Source organism: Amphiprion ocellaris, unplaced genomic scaffold (assembly GCF_022539595.1).
Source record: "Amphiprion ocellaris isolate individual 3 ecotype Okinawa unplaced genomic scaffold, ASM2253959v1 Aocel_unscaffolded284, whole genome shotgun sequence".
Classification (NCBI taxonomy): domain Eukaryota; kingdom Metazoa; phylum Chordata; class Actinopteri; family Pomacentridae; genus Amphiprion; species Amphiprion ocellaris.
The window spans coordinates 10,603-32,759 of NW_026559460.1; the positions used below are offsets into that span (position 1 = coordinate 10,603).

Consider the following 22,157-nt stretch of genomic DNA (forward strand, 5'->3'; position numbering starts at 1 on the left):
TGAGGATGAGGTCAGTCTGAATATCAATCATTCAATGTAATTGTCCTTTAAGGAAGGCAAGGAGAGACTTGTCTCCCTTCATCCATCTCTGTCTCTTTCGACCTGCCTCAGTGTGTGTGGCGTGTGCTACTCGTTCCTCTGGGCTTCCTCGCAAGAATGACGATAATGAGGAAGATAGTACGAGGGTGATGTATATGGTCAGCCAGTCAGTGTTTGATAATGGCTTTTGATCACTATATTAATTGGCCTTGTTTCCTCCGTCACCAGCAGCGTTGTCATATTTGACTGTCTGTCCTCACAGCTGTTTGTCCTTAGTGGGCCCAGTCAGCCGGTTGTGCTTCATAGCTCTGGGCGCTGGTTCTATCTCTCTGTGTTTGCATTTAAGGCTGTAGGATGTCATTTGAAGTTGACCGGAGCTGCACAAAGTGCTTTGAATCCAGCAGGCAGGAGGGAAGGAGGTTTGGAGTCAGAGGAGGGTAAGAAGAAAAGCACTCCCATGTCATACGCCCAACTGGGAAGCGGAAGGGAGGAGGTGGGACACGGCGCTGTTGTTTGTTTCTGACCTCATAGGATGCCTTTAAAAAAAAAGGAAAAATAAATTCCTGATCTTGCCAAACACAACTTGACCCCGTGTCTTTTATAGTGTTTCTCTCTTGTCTGGCTGCTTCAAAGTCTTCTTCTTCCCATGCTTTCTTCTCTCTTTGCTCGCTCTCCCCCTCTACTTCTGAGTGCCATGTTGGGATAGTGAGGGCACTGGAGGGGACAGTAATGACTAACTCTGTAAAGGTAATGATAAAGTACAGATGCTTTAGACTCCACTCTGGCTAGAGGCGCTGGGGCTAAGAAAATTACAGTCATCCGTGTGTGTGTGTGTGTGTGTGTATGTGTGTGTGAGAATGGGAGGCAAAAGACAGGGTGGAGAAAGACAGAGGGCAGCAAGAACAACAGAGACAAGTTCACAGTCTGGCTGAGAAAAAGAGACGTTGCTGTGATTAATTTTCCTTGCCACTCATTATAGCTGCCCAGTGTGTGCGTGTAGGTGTGTGTGTGTGTTGCATTGTCTCTCTCCCATCCACTTGTCTTGAGTATCTCTTGACCTGTCTTTGGAAAGCTCTCTTTGTCTTCCCATCTTGTCACCTCTGTCCAGATTCCCCCTCTCTCTCTCTCTCTCTCTCTCTCTCTCTCTCTCTCTCTCTCTCTGTCTCTCTCTCTCTCTCTCTCTCTCTCTTTCTCTCTCTCTCTCTCTCTCTCTCTTTCTCTCTCTCTCTCTCTCTCTCTCTCTCTTTCTCTCTCTCTCTCTCTCTCTCTCTTTCTCTCTCTCTCTCTCTCTCTCTGTCTCTCTCTCTCTCTCTTTCTCTCTCTCTCTCTCTCTCTCTCTCTTTCTCTCTCTCTCTCTCTCTGTCTCTCTCTCTCTCTCTCTCTTTCTCTCTCTCTCTCTCTCTCTCTCTGTCTCTCTCTCTCTCTCTCTGTCTCTCTCTCTCTCTCTCTCTCTCTCTCTCTCTCTCTCTCTCTCTCTCTCTCTCTCTCTCTCTCTCTCTCTCTCTCTCTCTCTCCCACACAGTCCTTCCTTCCAGTGTAGCCCGACTCCACCGCTGTCACTCCGACTCTCAGTAGCACTGCACTGAAACTCTGCACTCCGCCGCACATCTGAGCACGAAAGGGGGGACTCTGTCAGTCGCATACATGAATAAGAGTGGGTAAAAATGCACTGTATAAGCACAGGTTGTCATCCAGTGTCTGGCTCTACGTGTGTGTGTTCACGCGATTGTGTGCTCTAGAAAAGAATACCCAGAAGCCTGTGCTTGCTGCCTAGCTGTCTGCTGTCTATCATTAGAGTAATAAAAGACTTGCTGTGCTGCACGGCTTGGAGTTCTCGTCTTTAAGGCTCCTCCATTCCGCGCAAATTGCCAGCTGCTGAGCTGTGATGGATGTTTGTATGCTGGCCCAAAAACACAGGTTCCACTTTAAACCCCCAGCTCCATTATCCCAGAGAGAGACAGTGGGAGAGAGAGAAGCTGTCTGTCTGTCTCCTACCTCTGTCATCCAAAAAGTGTTTTAATTAAACTGTGCCTCTCTGCAGGCCTTAGAACACACACACACAGACTGCAGAGAGAAGGAGGTTTATCCAAATATGCATGGCCCTCCTCCCGTTCTGTCTCCGTCTCAACCGCCGTCTCTCTCTGTTTGTCTTTCTGCTGCTATTTTTTTTTCCTCCTGCCTTCCTGCTTCTCGCTCCGTGCCCCCTCTCATCGCGCCTGAAGAGTGACAGGCTGTGTTTTCAGCCGATGTTTGAACACCGACCGATCAATGCTGGACAAAGGGAAAGAGCGAGGTTGGGGGGCGCGGAGGGGACAATACAATTGGTTATTGACAGAGAATGCAAACCCTGAAAGACCGGAGGCGACAGCTTAGTAAGGAGAAGAGGGGAGGGAGAAGATTGTGAGAGCTGGTGATTGCGACTCATGTTCATGGTTATGCATCACTTTGAGACGTGTTAACTTTTATTAGCGTTATTTGTTTGTGTTTGCCTGCGTTTGTACCTGGGTGCGCTATTGTACCTGTTTAATTGAGTGAACATAAGTGGCGTAAAGTGTGGGCACCTGCCATGGTGTAATCTGTTGGAGCAGAAACAATGTGCCTTGTTTTCAGGGAGTGTGCTTAGTTTAGCCGGCATGGATATACAATATGTTTCACAGGGACTGTTCTGTGCAGTCGCTGTGAGAGCTACTTTTGGTTTTACATGTCAAAAAATAATTTAACACAATGTAGAGCTTTTAAGATTTAAGAACAGTTTTCAGTTTAAGGGTGAGGCCACAATTATCTGCTGTCAAGAGTGTTTCTGTCCATCCACATTATGAATGGGAGTTTCAGACAAGTTCAGGAAATGGCAACCAAATGGCTTCATTTCTGGTCTTCAAGTGAATGAAAACTCCAGAAGATATTCAGCAATTACAAAAAGTCCAGCTTCCCTTAGCTCCTTTGTCTTTCAGAGATACATATGGCAGGGATGGTGAGCTGAGTCCTTTATAACAAACATTTAGAATTGTAGAAACTCCCTCAAGTTGTTCCTGATAGCGCCTTTATTGGGTTATGGCTAAAAATGTGTTTTGTGTAGTTACCTTGACCTTTTGACCTTTGATCTCCAAAATCTAATCCATTTATCTTCGAGTCAGAGTGAACGGTTGTGCCCAATTTGAGGAAACTCCCACCAGGTCTTTAAGAAATATCACTCTCACAAGACCCAACCACTACAACATGCCTCCAGCCTCGGCTGTCACTGGCGTGGAAGCATAAAAACTCAATGTAACAATGTGACCTAACAGTATCACCTGATTTTAAAAATAAACAGCTGTGCCTTGTCTATCTTGGGGTTACGTTGCAGACCCCCCCGCGATAAACGAAAATCTGCAAAGTAGCGACCGTATTTTATTTTATTATTTCTATATATTTTAAGGCTTTATAAACCCTCCCCACACACTACACAACACCGCAGAACAACTCTATGCGCAGCGATCAGACATCTATGTGAAATGGACAAGGCCAGATGCTGAATGCTGCTACGCAAATGGGAGACAGAGGAGACTGATGCTACGGTCAGAGCTGTACGCTACGCATATTATTTCGATAAAATATTATTTTAATATGATTTAATCTTTACTTTTTAATACATTTTTAATATTGTTTTCATTTTTTTAGGCTAGAAAATGCTCATTTTACCGCAAAATAATTAAAATAATGTAGCGATGGCAGAGCCGGTAGCTATGACTGAACTGTTGTGTTGCAATGCACCATGGGAGTTTGGGGCGTTGGGGGTTTAAATGTCATTATTGTGGTTTATGTTAGTGTTACAGTGTTATTAGTGTTTGTGTTTTTGTGGTTTAGTCAGCCTGGTTAGTTTAGTTAAGTGTTATGTTGTCAGGACCAGGAGTGTGAAGTGTACTGTGTTTGATGACTTCCTGTCACATTTTATATAATGTCACTCTATCTGTGTCAAAATAAAAGCATCCATCAGAGTGCATCAAAGGCAGATATCCTTTCTCTAGCACCATTTTAACATAGCTCGCCACAATGATAAATATGTAAAAATACCTGTATACCACAAAATCCCGCGATATAGTGAAAAATCTGCGATACAGTGAGACCATGAAAAGTGAACCACGATATGGTGAGGGACCACTGTATACATTACCAGTCAAAAGTTTGTACACACCTTCTCATTCAATGCTTTTTAAAAAAATTGTATACATTTCTACATTGTAGATTAATACTGAAGATTTATACTTTTTTGTTTACAACATAATTCCATATGTATTCTTTTATAGTTTTGATGTCTTCAGTATTAATGTACAATGTATAAAATAACTTAATAAAAACCGCTGAATGAGAAGGTGTGTCCAAACTTTTGACTGGTAGTGTATAGTTCTAAAAATATATCAAATGATATTGTATTTGTTATCACTCATCACTGGAATAACTATTTGCTCTTACTGTACAGCACCGGGGTCAAGGTGGGTGAAACCAGACGTCTGCCGTGTTCAGGGGTCAGTCTAAGGTCACAGGTTAGCAAAGCTGTCAGTGACTGGAGAAGGACAAGGATGTGTTTGTGAGAGAGAGAACAGAGAAAGACAGAGACAGATAGACGATGACAGCTCCACCCTGGATTTGTGTGAGGCCTGCAGCAGCTGTTGCCCTTTCTGTCTGTCCTGTGGCTACGAAGCTCTGAGCTATGAGCAGTGCTGCTTCAGCCTCTTTTAGCCCAGCCAGCTCTTTTCTAGTGAAAGCCATTTGGGTCAAACTGTGGTATTGTCGCTGAACCTGAAGATGGTACCACTTCTTGAATCCCATAAATCCTCCCTGGCCTTCCACATTTTTCTCCTCTGCTTCCTTCATGCGTTGTGTTCCTCTTTGCTTTCCCTAATGTCTCAGAGATGGGAGTAAGGAAGTGCTCGCTTTCCCAAAATAAGAGATGGTATCTTACTAAGTAGTTTCTCTTGTTCCCTGATGTAGAATAGCTGATCAGGTCGGGCTCGATACATTTTGAAAACTGAACACTGCAAATTTGCCCGGTTTTAAATCTCATTGTATAAAAGTGACTGTATTTGCTCTCACACATCGGTCTTCATCCGCTGAATGTAGAAAATGAGATTTAGGAACTGTGAGGCTGCTGTGTGAGAAAAGCAGAGTTACCCATGAGCTATTCCCGCGCGTGTGTGTGTGTGTGTGTGTGTGTGTGTGTGTGTGTGTGTGTGTGTGTGTGTGTGTGTGTGTGTGTGTGTGTGTGTGTGTGTGTGTGTGTGTGTGTGTGTGTGTGTGTGTGTGTGTGTGTGTGTGTGTGTGTGTGTGTGTGTGTGTGTTGGTTGGCGGAAGAAAGCGCACCGAGCTGAATATGCTCATACGCTTTTTGGATTCTCCAGACTGGAGCCAACATTGTCAATCCCCTACACTCTGCTCCAGTATTCCACTTAATGCTTATTGAATTCAGATCATTTTCATGAGCAGAGCAAAGTTTTCTACTGGAAGGTCAGAGTCATTAAGAATTCATAAGAACCCGGATTTACCAAAAAGAGACAGTGTTGGTACAAGTTCAAAAGAAGATGATGTTAAGATATTCCTTGAAACATGGAGAACTTTTCTAGCACCTGCTGACTTATATATAGCAGCTTTTGAAACATGTCTAAACAAGATGTGTAGTTGTATATGTGATATTTTTGTGCTGTCCATGTCAGGTTTCAGGCAGACCATTATAGCCATACTGCGGTCCTTCTCCGGTCTGCCTGTGCTTCACTGTCTCGCTGTCGATGTTGATGGATACACGAGTTGTTGCAGGCTTTGGGCTTGCATCATGCGTAGTCTGTTGCCCCTGCAGCCCTGTAAATAGACAAGTCTTACTGACAGTGAAATTTGGACTCCAGTGCTGCTGGAGTAAATACAGTAGTGATGTGTTTGACATTTTATGTCACTATATCATTATACATCTTTATAATACTCTTGAAACTGTCAAGTGGCTTTAATTTATGTACACCACAATCACAAATTTGCCTAAAAGGACTTTATGATCTGTATAGCAAACACGCTGACTCTTAAAATTCTTCAAAACTTTACAGCACATAGCAAAGTTTTCAGTCAGACAATCTATCTGTAGCTATAAACACTAGTAGCAGCCAATAACAGTGCAGCATTGATATACTGCCTGGAGTCTACCCATCATTACTGCAGAAACAAGAGCAACTGAAGAGGTCAGAGCTACTGTGTCCTTCTTGTCAGGAGGGATATGTCACATCGCAAATGTCATGGGATAATGTGCGATCAACAGGACCTATCTGTGGAAGGTCAGCAGCTCTTCTCTCCAGCTGAGAAGCATGGACTCTTTCAGAGAGACCGGGGCAGGAGGCCGGCATTGACCAGATTGCCGGCAATACAGGAAGGCAAAAATGTCACTGTGCTCCTCCACTTAGAGTGCAAACTGTCAGCACCTTAAATGTCTTCTTGAAATACACTAACAGGGTTGCCTTAATACCCCAGAGCTATATTGAGACACATAAGACAAGCTGTCACACACACATTTACCCTCTCCAGGTATGTGATAGCTTATTGATCCCCGAGGGACAAATTTGTCATTTTGCTTGTTTCTTACCTCATCACCATTGAGGTCAGAGTCCAGGATCAGCAACAGAACAGTCATCCCCCGCCTTTGATGAAGACTCTGGTCTTCCCATTGAGGGACGGTCACCCTAATCTGTTTTTTCTGTGTTTCCAGAGAGCAGCGACTACACTGAGGCCGAGGTTCTACCCGACTCCTTCCCATCAGCACCGGCAGAACCTCTTCCAGAATTCCTGCTGGAACCAGAGGACGCTTTCATCGTCAAGAACCGACCAGTCCAGCTGCGCTGCCGGGCTTCACCAGCCACTCAGATCTACTTCAAATGTAATGGAGAATGGGTCAATCAAAACGATCACATTACCAGAGAGAGCCTGGACCAGATTACAGGTGATACACTCTCACACACACACACACACACACACACACACACACACACACACACACACACACACACACACACACACACACACACACACACACACACACACACACACACAGAGGCATGTACAGAGGTGTACTGTAAACACAATCATGCACACACAGTAATGTCACCTTGTATTTTACAGACATAAACATCATACTCAATTACCAACATCATTTTCAACTACATAATCCATTAGCTCCTATAGGATTTTATGTGCACTTTAACTGCTTTTGGCCTGCAGCCAATGCATTATTTATATGCACTGTGAAAAATATGCCTCACTAATCTCTCTCTCCTGGCTTCTCTCACTCTCTCCCGCCTCTCTTTGCATACAGGTCTGGTGGTGAGGGAAGTGGACATCTCAGTGTCGAGGACCCAGGTGGAGGAACTGTTTGGGCTGGAGGACTACTGGTGCCAGTGTGTGGCCTGGAGCTCAGCTGGCACCACTAAGAGCAACCGTGCCTACGTTCGCATTGCATGTCAGTATCTAAGCTGTGTCTGACAGAAAGAAAGGAAGACAGGAGGAGAGACAGCAGAAGGGCAAATGTCTCTGACTTTTTGCTTGTCATATGTGTCAACTAAAGTATATATGCAAATAAATTTGCCTCAGTGCTCCATCTTAGTCCCCCGTGGTAATGTGGTGCCACAGTGTGATTAATATGTTGCATGTTTATGAGAGTTTGGAATGAAAAAAGCGACACAGTGTCAGAGGCTTTTTGGGGTTCCGCCCGGTGTGTGTGTGTGTGTGTGTGTGTGTGTGTGTGTGTGTGTGTGTGTGTGTGTGTGTGTGTGTGTGTGTGTGTGTGTGTGTGTGTGTGTGTGTGTGTGTGTGTGTGTGTGTGTGTGTGTGTGTGTGCTTGTGCGACAGCCAGTGTCACTGAGATAAACAGGGTGTCACTCTGCTGTTGTGCGTCAGCTGTCACTAACTGCTGCCTACATGTGTGTTGGCCTTCTGTAGACCTGAGGAAGAACTTTGAGCAGGAGCCTCTTGGGCGGGAGGTGCGACTCGAGCAGGAGGTGCTGCTGCAGTGTCGACCCCCGGAGGGCATGCCCGCTGCTGAGGTACCCGTCTTCCTCCTCATCACATTACCATGTCATTTGTTGGTTACTTTATGTGCTTAAATCTGTGCTCTTGATGCAACTCATTTCTGTTTTCTTGGGTAAAGTTGCTCACTCCAATTTCAAATATTTCAGGACGACAGTAAAGCAGCGATCTGACTAACTAGCAATCAGTCCCACAAATTTATGCACTGCAGTCTTCAACAACATAAAACAAAAGGGAAGAAAGTAAAGGATGAGTCGCTGACATTTTGACGTGATCAATAAAAATCCCACTGAGCCGTATAAACATCAGTGAATATATGCTCTGTTATTTAAACAACAAAGCTCAAAAAGCTTAAATCCACTTTGTGTCATGTTTTAACACCAAGCTGCTCCAACAACAACGCTGCATCAAAAGGGCTTATTTTGCTCATAAAATGGCGATGGAATAAAAAAGATAAACAAGTTATTCATGAATGTAGAATTTTATTGCTCAAGTAAATATTTATGTTTTGCTAAGCGGTATTGTTCTTTTTAGTGGCCTAATAACAGTTATTATGTCACATAAAAAGCACGTAGCATGGAAACATAATAAAAATGCAAAATAAAAGCATATGTTATGTGATCGCAGGAGTGAATAAAAGTGGAATTTCAAAGTGTGTTTAATGTTTAATAATAAATGCCACTTGTATTGACTGTGGTAGTTAGCTAAGATGCTATGTCCATTAGTACGGAAGGTGTGTTAAATATAACAATGGGTGAAAGAGAATTTTGTTTTAATAAGGAGCAACAACTTTGTGTTTTTTGGGGGGTTTTTGTAGGCAAAAATTATCAAAGTTTGACTGTTTGATCAACACCGTGTGTTGTGACAGCTTAATACTCTGCAGGTTTATAGTGTTTACTGAATGAATCTGTGTGTGGTGTGCAGACTCATGTTTATGCATACACACCTGCTGATTTGTACAGTGATTTATGTGAAAAAATATCTGCAAGAAAAAAAATTCTGGTAATGGAAATTACACAGAGGGCTGAAAGCGTTAAGGCAAAATTCTTGGATTCTGTGTTTGCTCATCTAGGAAGTAGTGGTATTTTCTATTAAATTTAACTTAATTTGATCCCTCTGAAAATTATTTCATTGGTGTATCTGTCTGTTCTCTCCAGGTGGACTGGTTGAAGAATGAGGATGTCATAGATCCATCGCAGGACTCCAATTTCCTGATCACGATTGATCACGATCTGATCATCAAACAGGCCAGACTGTCGGACACGGCTAATTACACCTGCGTGGCTCGTAACGTGGTGGCCAAAAGACGCAGCAGCACGGCTACTCTCATCGTTTATGGTAACACATGCCTATTTCCTGTCTTCTTTTCTCATCATCTCATGCATGAGAATGAACTTCACCCCATTCATTTACAGACGCAAGCTTGATGCAAAACTTTGAAGAATTATGGCACCATAATCATCGTCTGCGTTTCATGGTGTAGTGGTGCTTTATGTTGCGTAGCAATAGATGACTTGCAAATGAGAAAAACTGACATATAAGCAGCTCTATACCTAAATTTTTTTGTTGCCTGTCTGTGTGTGTCTCTCTGTCAGTGAGCGGAGGTTGGTCTTCTTGGACTGAATGGTCAGAGTGTAATGCTCGGTGCGGGCGGGGCTGGCAGCGTCGAACACGCAGCTGCACCAATCCTGCTCCTCTTAATGGAGGAGCCTTCTGTGAGGGCCCACCCGTCCAGAGAGTAACTTGCACCACACTGTGCCCAGGTGAAGACGACATACTCATTTGTATTATTTATAACATCTCCGGGTAAAATAGTCATGCACTGGAAATTCGGGAAATTTCCCAAATGAGCCATTTGCTGCAGGAAGTACCAAAACGAAAACTTTTGAGAACTTGTGCCTCATAAACTGGTTCCCAGCTCTGTTCCCTCACCGAAGGTTCACCCTGACAGTCACCCAGGCTGTTCACCCATCAGAACTGTGAGCCATCTTCATCCAACCAGGACAGAACAGAATTTGCTTTTTTTAACTGCTCTGATTTTGTCATATCTAAATCAGGAGCGCGGTGTCTTTTTTTTTTATTTTTTATTTTTTATTGTCACACACCATTCTAACCATTTTTCACTTTGCCCTGTGTGCCAGACCACCTTGACTCCACAGTCATTTAAAATAAACCACACAATCCATTTTGCAAATTGCCAAATTATGCACTTCAGGTCATTACATTTGCATCATACTGCATTATAACATCATGCCCAATTCCCACTCTACCTGGAGCTATGAAATTATTTACTGTAAAAAGGCTCACATCTCTGTTGTCCTTCCAGTGGACGGAGGCTGGACAGAGTGGGCAAAGTGGTCGGCCTGTGGGACAGAGTGCACCCACTGGCGCAGCCGTGAGTGCCAAGCCCCCCCACCCATAAACGGAGGAAAGCACTGCAGCGGCAGCATGATGGAGAGCAAAAACTGTACCGAGGGGTTGTGTGCACGAAGTAAGTCTCCAGTTTGTTTGCAGTGATTGTTTAATGTCAAATCAGAGTAAATATTTGGCTTATGTATATTTCTTCATGTAATGAATCCTAATTTTTCCCCCTCCCTTTAATACAGAAGTATCTGTCGAGTTCAATTCACGAATGCTAATAGCTGAACTGTCTAATATGTGAAAGAATATGATGTTTCTATTGTATGTATAGAGGCCAATTTCCAAAAAGCAGATTTGCTGCTTCAGGTGGTTGTTAAATTGATAATTGAAAATCTTGCAGGCAGTGATTTCTTGGCTCAGACTTCAGAGTTTTACAAGGTGTATCGCATCTCAAAACTGTTTTGCATGGAACCGTATTCCCGAGGTGTTTAGCCATTGCAGCATGGTAACAACGTGAACAAGCAGAGAGATGAAAGTAAAAATAGCTAAATCTCTGACAGATGTTTCACGAGGGGAAAATTTACATTCACAAAGAGAGAAGGCAACTGATCCACGTCTAAAAAGCACAGATGGAAAGAGAGCAAGAAAGAAAGATGGAACGAGTTCAGTGTAAGGGAGCGCATGGAGTGGGAAGCAGGCATGACACGGCCAAGTTGAAAAATTAGCACAGGGAAGAGCATATGAGAGTGAGTCAGACTCACACTGACACCCAATGTGCAGCCCGTGATGAGCTGGGAGGAATCCAGCTGACAGCGCATTAGAATCTTAGAGATGCACATCCACAAAGGCAGTGAGATACATTCAAGTACACACACTTAAAAAACCACACCAACGCGCCCAAACATGCAGACAAATGTCCTAAATGCACGTGCAGAGTGTGGAGGAGCGACACTGTGCCTCAACTCTGTCAGACACACATGCGAGTCCTGACATAAACAGGCTTCCACAGTGCAGCCAGATTAGACAAATACACTGTCTGATTCGGCTGCACAGAGCCAAGCATTCTCAGGAGGCCATCAGGAGAACAAGCACTCAAGTGGCTCTGACAGAGGGGGAAGATGGGAAGCCGTGTGCTGCAGGAGATCTGTAAATGTGTCACTTGGCAAACTACAGGTTGCTGACTGACTTATTTATTTTCCCAGCATGTTAATTTGATTATTCTGTGGTCACAAACACACCTGATGATATTAGGACTCTTTGCATTCCTCACACACTCCAATCGAATGGCAGAAGCTCACTCTAATATCTCACTCATTTTTAATACCCAAGTCGTAAATGTGAAATGCTCTGAGACACCACAAACCATCATCTTAATTGCATCCCGGTTGATGCTAATTGCTATCGGACGAATGGCAACGTCGAAGGAAGCCGTTTGGTGTTTTGATGATGCTTTGGAAAGAAGGTTATTTGATTTGAGATCTAGGAAGTGACACAATCCTGAAAGACGATTTCGGTTTTCCTCAAAGCTCTCAGTGATGATTCACGTTGGCGTTATCTTGGAAATGACTGCTCCCGTCAGGAGGGATGTTTTTCTTTTCTTTTCTTTTTTTTTGTCAAAGCATGAAGGCGATAACATATCCTGCGGGATGTATAAAAGACATGGTTTCAATCTACATTGGGTCCCTCATGTGTCACACAAACACCAGCGTCCATTTTGGAAACTTTCTTTGACTTCGCCACTGTCATCCAGATTCTACTAATCTTCTTCACAACCATTCCTATTAGGCTGTTATTTTTCTGTGAATAAGATATAAATAATTATGTTGAACTTTATTCCACGCCGGCTCACATTCACACACATTTCTAGAAGAGTTTTTTTTTTTTTTTTTTTTTTTAGTTATTAACTATGTTTTCTTATTTGCACTGTGCTTTTTTGCATTTACATTTCTATTTTCATATTGATGAGTTATTGTTTACGTTCCTGTGTTTGCTTTGTATTGTTGTTGTATCTTTCATTTGCATATCAACTAGTCCATCCATTTTTATGTTTTGTGTTTCCCCCCCCTTTTCTTTCTTCTCTTGTTTTTTTCTTCTGTTCAAACAGATAAAAAGATTTCTATTGAACATGCAAGCCATCGTAAGTTCACCTTCCATGAGTTTGCTCCTTCGCTGCTTCACGTTGTTGTCTTTGTACCGTATGTGTGCGTGTCTGTCCGTCCGTGTGTGCTCATACAGGTTAGGAGGCCTAGCATCTGTGTTTGCACGTGGGGTTGAATGCGTGCTGCATTTTGTGTTGAGCCCGTGCAGCCACACTTTCTTGTCATCTCAGATCAAGTTCAGTGAAGACACGCCTCACCTTCTTGTCCAGCCTGCTTATGAGTGTTGTTATCCTCTCTTGTCTTGTGCGTTGACTAAGTGTAACATAGGTTTTCAGAGCTGACTCAGTGTTTGCACATCGCATCATTTGCACAACAGCTTGCTACATTTGTAGATTGAAAAAAAGAGGATATAATTACAACAAACAGATTAATAAATATTGGAGTAATTAGACAAACTGCTCAAAATGGTTCAGCTGGTGTTAATCCACCACGACAGCTCTGCTCACTCTGTTATGGAGTGAAATCTTTTGCCCCTAAGCTGACACCCTTTGATCTATTGGCTGTGAGGTAAAAGCACAGAGCAGAACATTTGATTTCTGTCTTGACTTTCAGTTAATCTGTGATATAGTTTACATTTGAAGTGATGGTAATTCCTCTAGCTCACTGAGATGTGGACTCAGGGGAGAGCAGCCACAGTAATGCACCTAATTCGCTATTGTTCCGTTTCTGGTAATAAGTGCGGACGGCTGTCGGATTTGGTTCAATCGTGCCACGTGAGCACTGGAGCTCTCCTCTGCCAGCCCGTCTGCCTCCGGCTTTCCTCTCCTCCATCCTTTCTTCTACTCTCACTGCGGCTCTGTACTGTCTGTGGTTTCCTTCTTTCCTCAGGCACTGCTATCCTTATCATCCTCCTCGGCACACTCACAATCCCTCCGTCCTCTCAACGAATCACAACCTTATCTAACTCCTTCCTGTCCCTTTTGCCAGACTGCCTCTCATCTAGCTCTCTCCTCCTCCTCCTCTGTATATATCCAGCCTGTCTACTCCTTCTTCTGTTTTGCTCTTCCTTGTCTCCTGCCAACTTTGCTCCTTGTCTTCTCCTCTGCTTTACTGTGGTGCGACTGGCTCACGTGTCCGGTTTGTGTCTGGCTCTGGTCAGCGTTGGGGGACTCTGGGCTAAGCAGGCTGTGGTGGGCCTGCTGACCAGCCACAACCAATCACCCAGCAGGAGCAGAGGGAAGGAGCTCAATGGGGAGCAGGTGAAATTAGGGCCAACTACCCCCTTCACCTCATTTCTACCCACGCTGACTTGTAGTGTCAGATGCGCCCTCTGCAGGCAAGGAGGTGCTGTTTATAGATGAGACTTTCCGGGATGATGCGCTCACCCAAAACAGGATGTAGCTTTAAATTTAACACTGGGAACATCCTAACAGGCATCAGGCCAGAGTTAAAGAATAAGATGACATTTTGTCAAGTCTATCTTAAGACCACACTGTCATCGTTCCTGCTGCCCACGCTGACTGTGACGTGGTCCACTCCCTGATGCGATTCCAGTATAACAGATGGGCAGCAAAATGCTTGTTCTGTGTAAAAATTCATTTTAAGTTTGAGCCAAAGCTATAACGAGGGTTAGGCTGCCTGATTTTCAAGGGATGCACCAATCCATATTTTCTCCCCCTGATACCTCTGCCAATACAACCGTCTGCAGGTTCTGACAGACCAGAGCTCTCTTTTCCCTACAAACTGCATGGAGCATCTGTGTAATTTTTATATAAGGTAAAATGATGAAAGTGTAACCCAGCCAGTGACTCACCATTACTGTCACTCATAGCAGAAAGAGCGATTTTATGATGCCGTTGACATAATCAGTGCATTAAATGTGAATTGGTCACATCATGGCTGATACCTGATCCAGTTAAAAAGCATCAGTTTTGGTGTCAGTGTTGATTTACCGTATCAGATCTGAGCAGTATTTTCCTAAAATTCTACTCTTTTAAATGCCTGATTTCCTCTCATTGTTTCCTCGACTGAGCTTCTTTACTGAGCTGTAGTAGTGCAACAAAAATATGGGATTAAGCACTAAAATGACTGTAACTTTAGAAAACTTGATTTGAGTTACTCTGACTGCTGAAGTCAGCTTCAGCCTGAACAATGGAAATGCATTTTCACACAGAACAAAGACTTCTCTTTTGGAAGATTTTTTGGGGGCATTTTTATTTGAAAGTGCGCAGTAGAGATAGACAGGAGTTGTGGGGAGAGAGAGAGAGAAAGCAGCAAAATAGCGTGCAGTAACGGAGTCACACCGAGGACTCAGCTGCTAAGAGCATTTTAGCCCATGTGGTATGCACCCTAACCGTTAGGCCAGCAGGTTGCCCTGAGGACTCGGGATTTTAACCCCCATCTGTTGCATTTTAATCACATTAGGGAGCAATCTCTTCAAGTCCAGTATTGACAAGAGGAGTAACTACAGTAACCACATGTGTTTTATATTTGGGTGTGCCAGTGTTGTTTTAAGAGAAAAATCAAAGGATGAAAAATTCCAACTGTGGCTGCTTTTGTGAGGAAAAGGTTCACTAAGCATCGGTTATTTTGTTGCATCCTCAATTAAATTATTTATTATATTTAGTGAATGGAGTCAAAAGTGTCACGACTTAAATTTATATAGTGCAATGTGCCTTTAAAATTTAATCTTTGACATCTTTACTACTGGATTTATAATGATATAAAACAAAGAAAAGCAGAGCAATGTCTTGTTTTAGAAACTGGAGAAAAAAATTATCAGGACTGTTGCTTATTGCCCGAAAGACTAATGAATTAATCAGTTAGTACTGTCAGCACCGACTTATGCTAATTTATTCCACTTACTCCTCAGATATGTGTTTAATCATGTGATGTCTCATACATTGTGTTGTCTCCCCTCCTGTGTATCCCTTGCAGTGTTAGTCATGTGTTTACAGATGTGTCTCTCTGTGACGTCTCCTGTCCTCTCTTTCAGCTCTGGCCCCAGGTATGGGTGTAGCGGTCTACACTGGTCTGGTGGTGGCCCTGCTGCTGAGTGTGATAATGGTGCTGTGCGTGGGGGTGCTCGCATACCGTCGCAGATGCCGCCATCTCCACGGAGACATCACCGATTCCTCGTCTGCGCTCACCGCCGCGTTCCACCCTGGCAACTACAAGCCTCCCAGACAGGGTGAGTTCACACATTGCACCCAAGCACACACACATAATTCAGCACACACTCGCACAGCACACAGTGTATCTTTTGTATTTATTTTTGACGTTTTTTTCGTGCCGATTTTCACAGCTATTCTTGTTTTTTTTCACGCACTTTCATAAACACACTTAGTCACAGTTCATTTAATGCCTGCTTTGCTATTTATACCATCCCATAAATTAATTCTCATATACCATTATCTCCTCTCTGTCAGTTCTCCATTCTGTACGGCATTACATTTTTTACATTTTAAGCATTTGTCATGGTGCCCTTTCTTTTGCTCTTGCCATCAAATATTAATTAGCAACATTAATCCATTTCTCTCGCATCACTTTTAGCACTCTCAGCTTCTGCCTGAGTCATTTCTGGTGATAAGAGAACAGCCTCTCCTCCCTCTTGTCTACAGATAACCCTCACCCTCTGCATCCTTCAGCTCCTCCGGATTTGACAGCCACAGCGGGGGCTTTCCGTGGGCCGCTCTTCTCCCTGCAGCAGGGGGTCAACGACAGCCCCCACAAAATCCCCATGACCACCTCCCCCTTGCTGGACCCGCTGCCCAGCCTCAAAATCAAGGTGTATAACTCCTCCACGCTTTCATCCCTGGAGCTTCCCGCTGACATGTGCATCAGTGACGGAGAGATCCTCAGCCTGAAGTCGGTGGGTACTGTGGGTAGAGATCGGGAATATCCCAGCCACACGCTGTCCAGAGAGCCGGGCTTGAGTACCAGCGCCACCCTGGGAAATCTGGGAGGACGTCTTACCATCCCCAATACAGGTAATACACATTGCCTGAAGCTGTCTTTAAGCGGAATTCATCTGCTCCAAGTGTAAACTATATTTAGTTTAATAAACAGAACACAAGTTAAGTCATGGCACTTTCTCCCTCAGGTGTGAGTTTGCTGGTCCCCCCTGGTACGATCCCTCAGGGGAAGTTCTACGAGATGTACCTCATCATCAACAAGTGGGACAAAACAACGTGAGCACCCCTTCGTCTTTATTCCTCTATTTCTCTCATCTACTGTACTTTGCAGCCACAAGGCAGAATAACCTAATTCTCACCTCAATCAGACAATTTCCCACCTACCATGAAACACTTGAAGTTCTATCGCTTCTGAGGATGAAAAATTGAACATCCTGCCTCAGCCCTTCCCCTAAAATTGAAGTGGATTCCTTGCCAGTTTTGATATTCAGTTTGAATCAGATACAGCAATAGCAGCACATTCCATCCATCCATCCGTTATCTATACACCGCTTAATCCTCATTAGGGTCGTGGGGGCGCAGGAGTCTATCCCAACTGGGGTGAAGGCAGGAGACACCCTGGACAGGTCGTCAGTCTATTGCAGGGCTACATATACAGACAAACAAGCACACCCACATTCACAACTACTGGCAATTTAGCGTGTTTTTGGACTGTGGGAGGAAGCCGTAGTACCTGGAGTAAACCCACGCATGCACAGGGAGAACATGCAAACTCTATGCAGAAAGATCCCAGGCCCAGACTGGGGCGCGAACCGAGGATCTTCGAGCTGTGAGGCAATGGTGCTAATCACCGAGCCACTGTGCAGACCTCAGCATGTTCCACACTTCTATAAATACAGTTCAGATGTTCAGCTGTGTGTGTGATATTTACAGGTTGCCCTCTGAAGGCAGTCAGACTGTACTGAGTCCTGTGGTGAGCTGTGGTCCATCTGGTATGCTTCTGAATCGCCCCGTCGTCCTTACCTTGCCCCACTGTGCCCAGTTAGACACGCCTACACCTGACTGGACGCTCACACTCAAGACACAAACACACCAGGGGGCATGGGAGGTGAGACGACTCTCAAACTGGCACCAAAATATTGAATACCGTCTTGCTGGCAGACGTGGCATCATTGAACCCGCCTTCTGTCTCCATACAGGAGGTGCTGACTGTCGGGGAGGAGACCTTGTCGTCTCCGTGCTACCTGCAGCTGGAAGAGGAGTGTTGTCACGTTCTCATGGAGCAGCTGGGAACATACGGCCTTGTGGGCCAGTCCTGCCCTCCACAACCTGCCTGCAAGCGCCTGCAGCTGGCTCTCTTTGCCCCCCGAGCACCATGCCTCTCTCTGGACTACAGCCTCCGGATCTACTGTATCCATGACACCCCACATGCACTCAAGGTGCTGCTTGTGTGTTTATCCGTCTGTGTTTACCGTGTGGGTGTGTGTCTACATATCTACACCGCTGTCTGCCTGTGCTGCTGTTTATCTTTACTTTTCTCTCTGTTTCCGTCACAAACTTTCTCACTTTATGTCTTTGCTATGAGTCAACAGGTAATAGAAGAATATTAATTGAATATCAATAATAGGAAACTGGTTTAAGGATTGGAATCCTTTAATATTGTTTTCAGCAGAGCCAGATTTATCATCCTCTTCCTTGTCAAAACTTAGCACTTCCCAACCATATATGCAGTGATATTCCCAAAGTACCTGTAAGCTTTCATTTGTTTTAAAATATCAGCCATCTCTCCAATTCCACTGTTGTTACGCAATAACAAGAGTGGTTTAAAAAAAGAAAACTTTTGAAAAGCAATGGCAGTATTAAGGACATTGTTTAACACTGTAAATATGATTTGAATTGGAAATGTAATGGTAATAACTTGCTTTTTCAAAAATTCTCCATTACAGCAGCTGCAACTGAGTATAACAGACCCTGGATTGTTTTTATTGTGCATAGGCAAGAAATAAAACAGAAACCCAAGCAAATGATATGCAAAGGGACATGCAAAGTCAAAAAGCATGACGTGAAAGAAAATATAACTAACTATAAATAGATTATAACACAGACATGTATTTGTGTTATATTGAATCATGTCACTTATTAATAACACTAAAAGTTAATATCACTTATTTCCACAGTGGTTCTGGGCAATAGAGGAGCACCATCCCCTCTCGACCCTGCCGATTCACCTTCTCCAAATTAAATTTTTGGAGCAATATATTGTATCTTCATGTCCCACAAGAAGCAAACACTCAAAATAGTAGGGCATAATACAAACCCCATATTAAACAGCGAGTGAGCCCTCGATCCAATGAAAGCTGGACTTGCTGACGTTAAATATTTTTCCTTTCTCAGTCCCTTCTGTATAAAGTGTTCAAAGACCAGCCAGGGAAGTAAATATGAGCGTGCTGTGTGCAGTGTGCTGGCATCACATTACATGATTTCTGGCTGCTAAAGTTCAAACAGCTTTCAAACTGTTAGCTCTCACACATTTCCATTTGGAAACAACAACTTAGAGAATGCGCAACACATTTTAATTAAGCATTTTTTGAAAGTACCATTTTTGAAACGTGTTGAAGTGATCAGCCCATTATAAGTCTGATCAAATAAATGTGTTTCTAAGCCGTCTTCTCTCTGCCTTCGCGCAGGAGGTGCTGGATTTGGAGAGAAGTCTAGGCGGAGTTTTGCTGGAGGATCCCAAGCCGCTGCTCTTCAAAGATAGTTACCACAATCTGCGCCTGTCCATCCACGACATTCCTCACTCTCACTGGAGAAGCAAACTTCTGGCCAAGTATCAGGTAAAACAGTAATACTATATGCATCATATATGATGTCCAATCTGAAACCCAGAGTTCTACATGTGGAAAATTACTATCATCAGTTGGCAGAGGTGGCAAAGAAACGACAGCTTAATAAATGCCAGCTCATTGCGTTGCTCAGTCACAGCTTTAATGCTGATAAATAACATTTTCTGATTATGGTTTAGAAGTAAAACCAAAAAAATGTGCGACCGTGTCCTTTTTCTTTTTGGAAATAATCTGACCCTTATGTGAATCCAGTCCGATTGTTCCCATATAGAAGGGAGCAGAATGTTTTTATTGCAAAAAAGCACAAATCATCAGAACCTCAGAGAATAAAAGTACAGATAGATTGTCAGTGTTACTTAAAAACTAATGAGCAATAGTACATAAGCAAAAAAAAATAATGGTCTGGAAAACTCATTTCACTTCAGTATAATGGCTGTTCTCTCAGATAATACAGCCGGTGGACTTCACACCATTCACTGCGGCTGTAAACATCCAAACTCTCCCCTGCATTCTGTTGGTGGCAGCAGCGAGATTGCAGTCCTAACCCTTTCTGAATAAACAAACAGGAAATCTGATAGTGGCCCTAATTTATGGACAGTGCGCTTTACAAATAAATTGTGCTCCGACACACAGAGACCCAAGTCGGTGGAAACACCCTGTATCAAAATAAAGCATATTGCACAATCCTTGAATGGAAACTGTGTTCCAGATCTTTCCAGATTGTGCTGCTGAAGGTAAAGCCACTTTAATCACGTAGGGACCCTTTTTCCAGCTTTCCTCTTTACGGCTTTCCTTTGTGTGACAGGAGATCCCATTCTATCATATTTGGAGTGGCAGTCAGAGGCCACTGCACTGCACCTTCAGCCTGGAGAGAGGCAGCCTGGCTGTGTCGCAGCTCACCTGTAAGATCTGCGTCCGACAGGTGGAAGGGGAGGGACAGATATTCCAGCTGCTCACGGACATCCAGGAGGTAATGGTGACAACTGACATAAGGCAGTAAGATGGTAACTCAAACAAAATGCTAGCGTTGGTCCCAGCATTTCTCACCTTATCTGTCAATCCAGACTCTACCACCACACTCACCGCTCCCCTCGGGAGGCTCCTGCCTACCTTCCTCTCAAGTGGGACCGTATGCCTTTCGCTTGCCTGACTCCATCCGCCATAAGATCTGTGCCAGTTTGGATGCTCCCAGCGCTCGAGGCTGTGACTGGAGACTACTGGCTCGCAGTCTGGGCTTTGACAGGTCAGCTCTGCCTCACATGTTTAGGTGTGAAAGGCAGCTTGGTCACGCTTCAGCTGCAAAATAACAGTCAGCTTTCTAGTTTCAGCTGTCACATGAAATAATAAATTACAACTGTGTTAAATATGACATGCAAATACTCTCTGACTGAGCATAGGTATGTGGGTTTGTGACTTTAAAGGGCTCAGACTCAGAGTTTCATTTACAATTGGTTTGACATGAATTTAATTTCGACAGACAAATGTGAAAACAACTGTGTTTTATCCTGCTCATACTGATTACAATCACAGAAACACTATTTGAATATTAAGTTCAAGAATATTATTCAGTCATGCGTATTATGAGATGCAAAAAAAAATCCAGTGGATATTTCATCTTGCTAATTAGCTAACCCTGCTGAAATATGATAGTTAACTAGGCATCGATATTGTGCTGTCAAAATGAAGTTTTACCAGCAGTATTTGCAGCAGCATTCATGGCTTAATATTTTGTGAATCACTAACAGAATACTTCTTCGTCTCTGTCCTTTCCCTCTAACAAACTTGCCTCATCTTTCTTCTGCTCAGGTATTTGAACTACTTTGCCACAAAGCCCAGCCCCACAGGTGTTCTACTGGACTTATGGGAAGCTTGTCACCAAGGTGACGCAGACCTGGTCTCTCTGGCGACCGCACTGGAGGAGATGGGCAAAAGTGAGGTGCTAGTTGTCATGACAACAGATGGCGATTGTTGATTGGTCAAGAAACAAGAGCACAAGCAAGACATTTTTTTTCACCCCCGTGATGAAAATAAGAATACCTGCCTATGAATATGCACAACCTGGCACAAATCACACGGAGCATTTTGATTGCTTCACATGTACTGTATTACCTCTGCCTCATCTCCCTTCTCACCTGCCCATAATCAGCCACTGTAGCCACCATAACCCATTCACATGCAGGCTATCGAACTGCTAACTTGATTTAGTTTAAATTCTCCAAAGCAATGTTGCATCTGCAAGATGTGAAACCAATTTGAGGGTATCAAGGCGTAAAATGGGTGTTAGAGTCACCTGTCAAATGTGGTGTTCTTCAAAAAGCAAAAATGGCATTATTCTTGTATATAAATAACAGTGCTTTGGGACAAACAAACAAAAGAAAAGTCCATGTATTCAACACACTGAAGCACGCACAATAACACAGACGCTAACATGGGATTAGCCATGTTTCAGTAGCAGCATGAAAGTGCATGATTTAACACCATCTCACCTTATGGCAGGGGCTTTTGTTTTCTCCATTTTCATTCTGTGTGTGCAGTGAATGACAGGCAGGACCGACCAGCCTGCAGCCTCTCCGGGCTACACACACTCTCCAAAACACACACACACAGACAAAGTGGTCATTAATCGTCTTTGAATCAGACAGGCTAGGATTTCTTGTCCAACCACTTCGACTGACAAATCGTCAAAGGATCGAACCCTCAAGGTCTGAAACATAAAAAAGTTGCCTCTTTTTTGTGGTAGGAGGGTGGATTGTGAAGTTTTCTTTTTCCTGTTTTTTTTTTTTTGTTTTTTTTTGTTTTTTTACAGAATTGGCGAAGAAAAAAAAACTAGACTGACTCTTTATATTGTACCAAGAAATGCCTCAAAG

General features: G+C 43.7%; 1 protein-coding gene across 1 annotated transcript; it reads left to right on the top strand.

Moving 5' to 3' along the window:
- Window positions 1-6,753: 6,753 nt before the first annotated feature.
- On the top strand, window positions 6,754-22,151 carry unc5b (unc-5 netrin receptor B; the record flags this gene model as incomplete). The annotated part of the gene is made up of 16 exons (XM_055008842.1): window positions 6,754-6,988; window positions 7,361-7,504; window positions 7,984-8,087; window positions 9,228-9,408; window positions 9,666-9,833; window positions 10,397-10,561; window positions 12,536-12,568; window positions 15,526-15,720; window positions 16,151-16,519; window positions 16,633-16,720; window positions 17,378-17,552; window positions 17,644-17,883; window positions 19,132-19,281; window positions 20,096-20,260; window positions 20,355-20,533; window positions 21,097-22,151. Coding segments are annotated over 16 exons (2,757 nt in total), but the record flags the coding sequence as incomplete, so codon positions are not given.
- Between the last annotated feature and the right edge of the window lie 6 nt (window positions 22,152-22,157).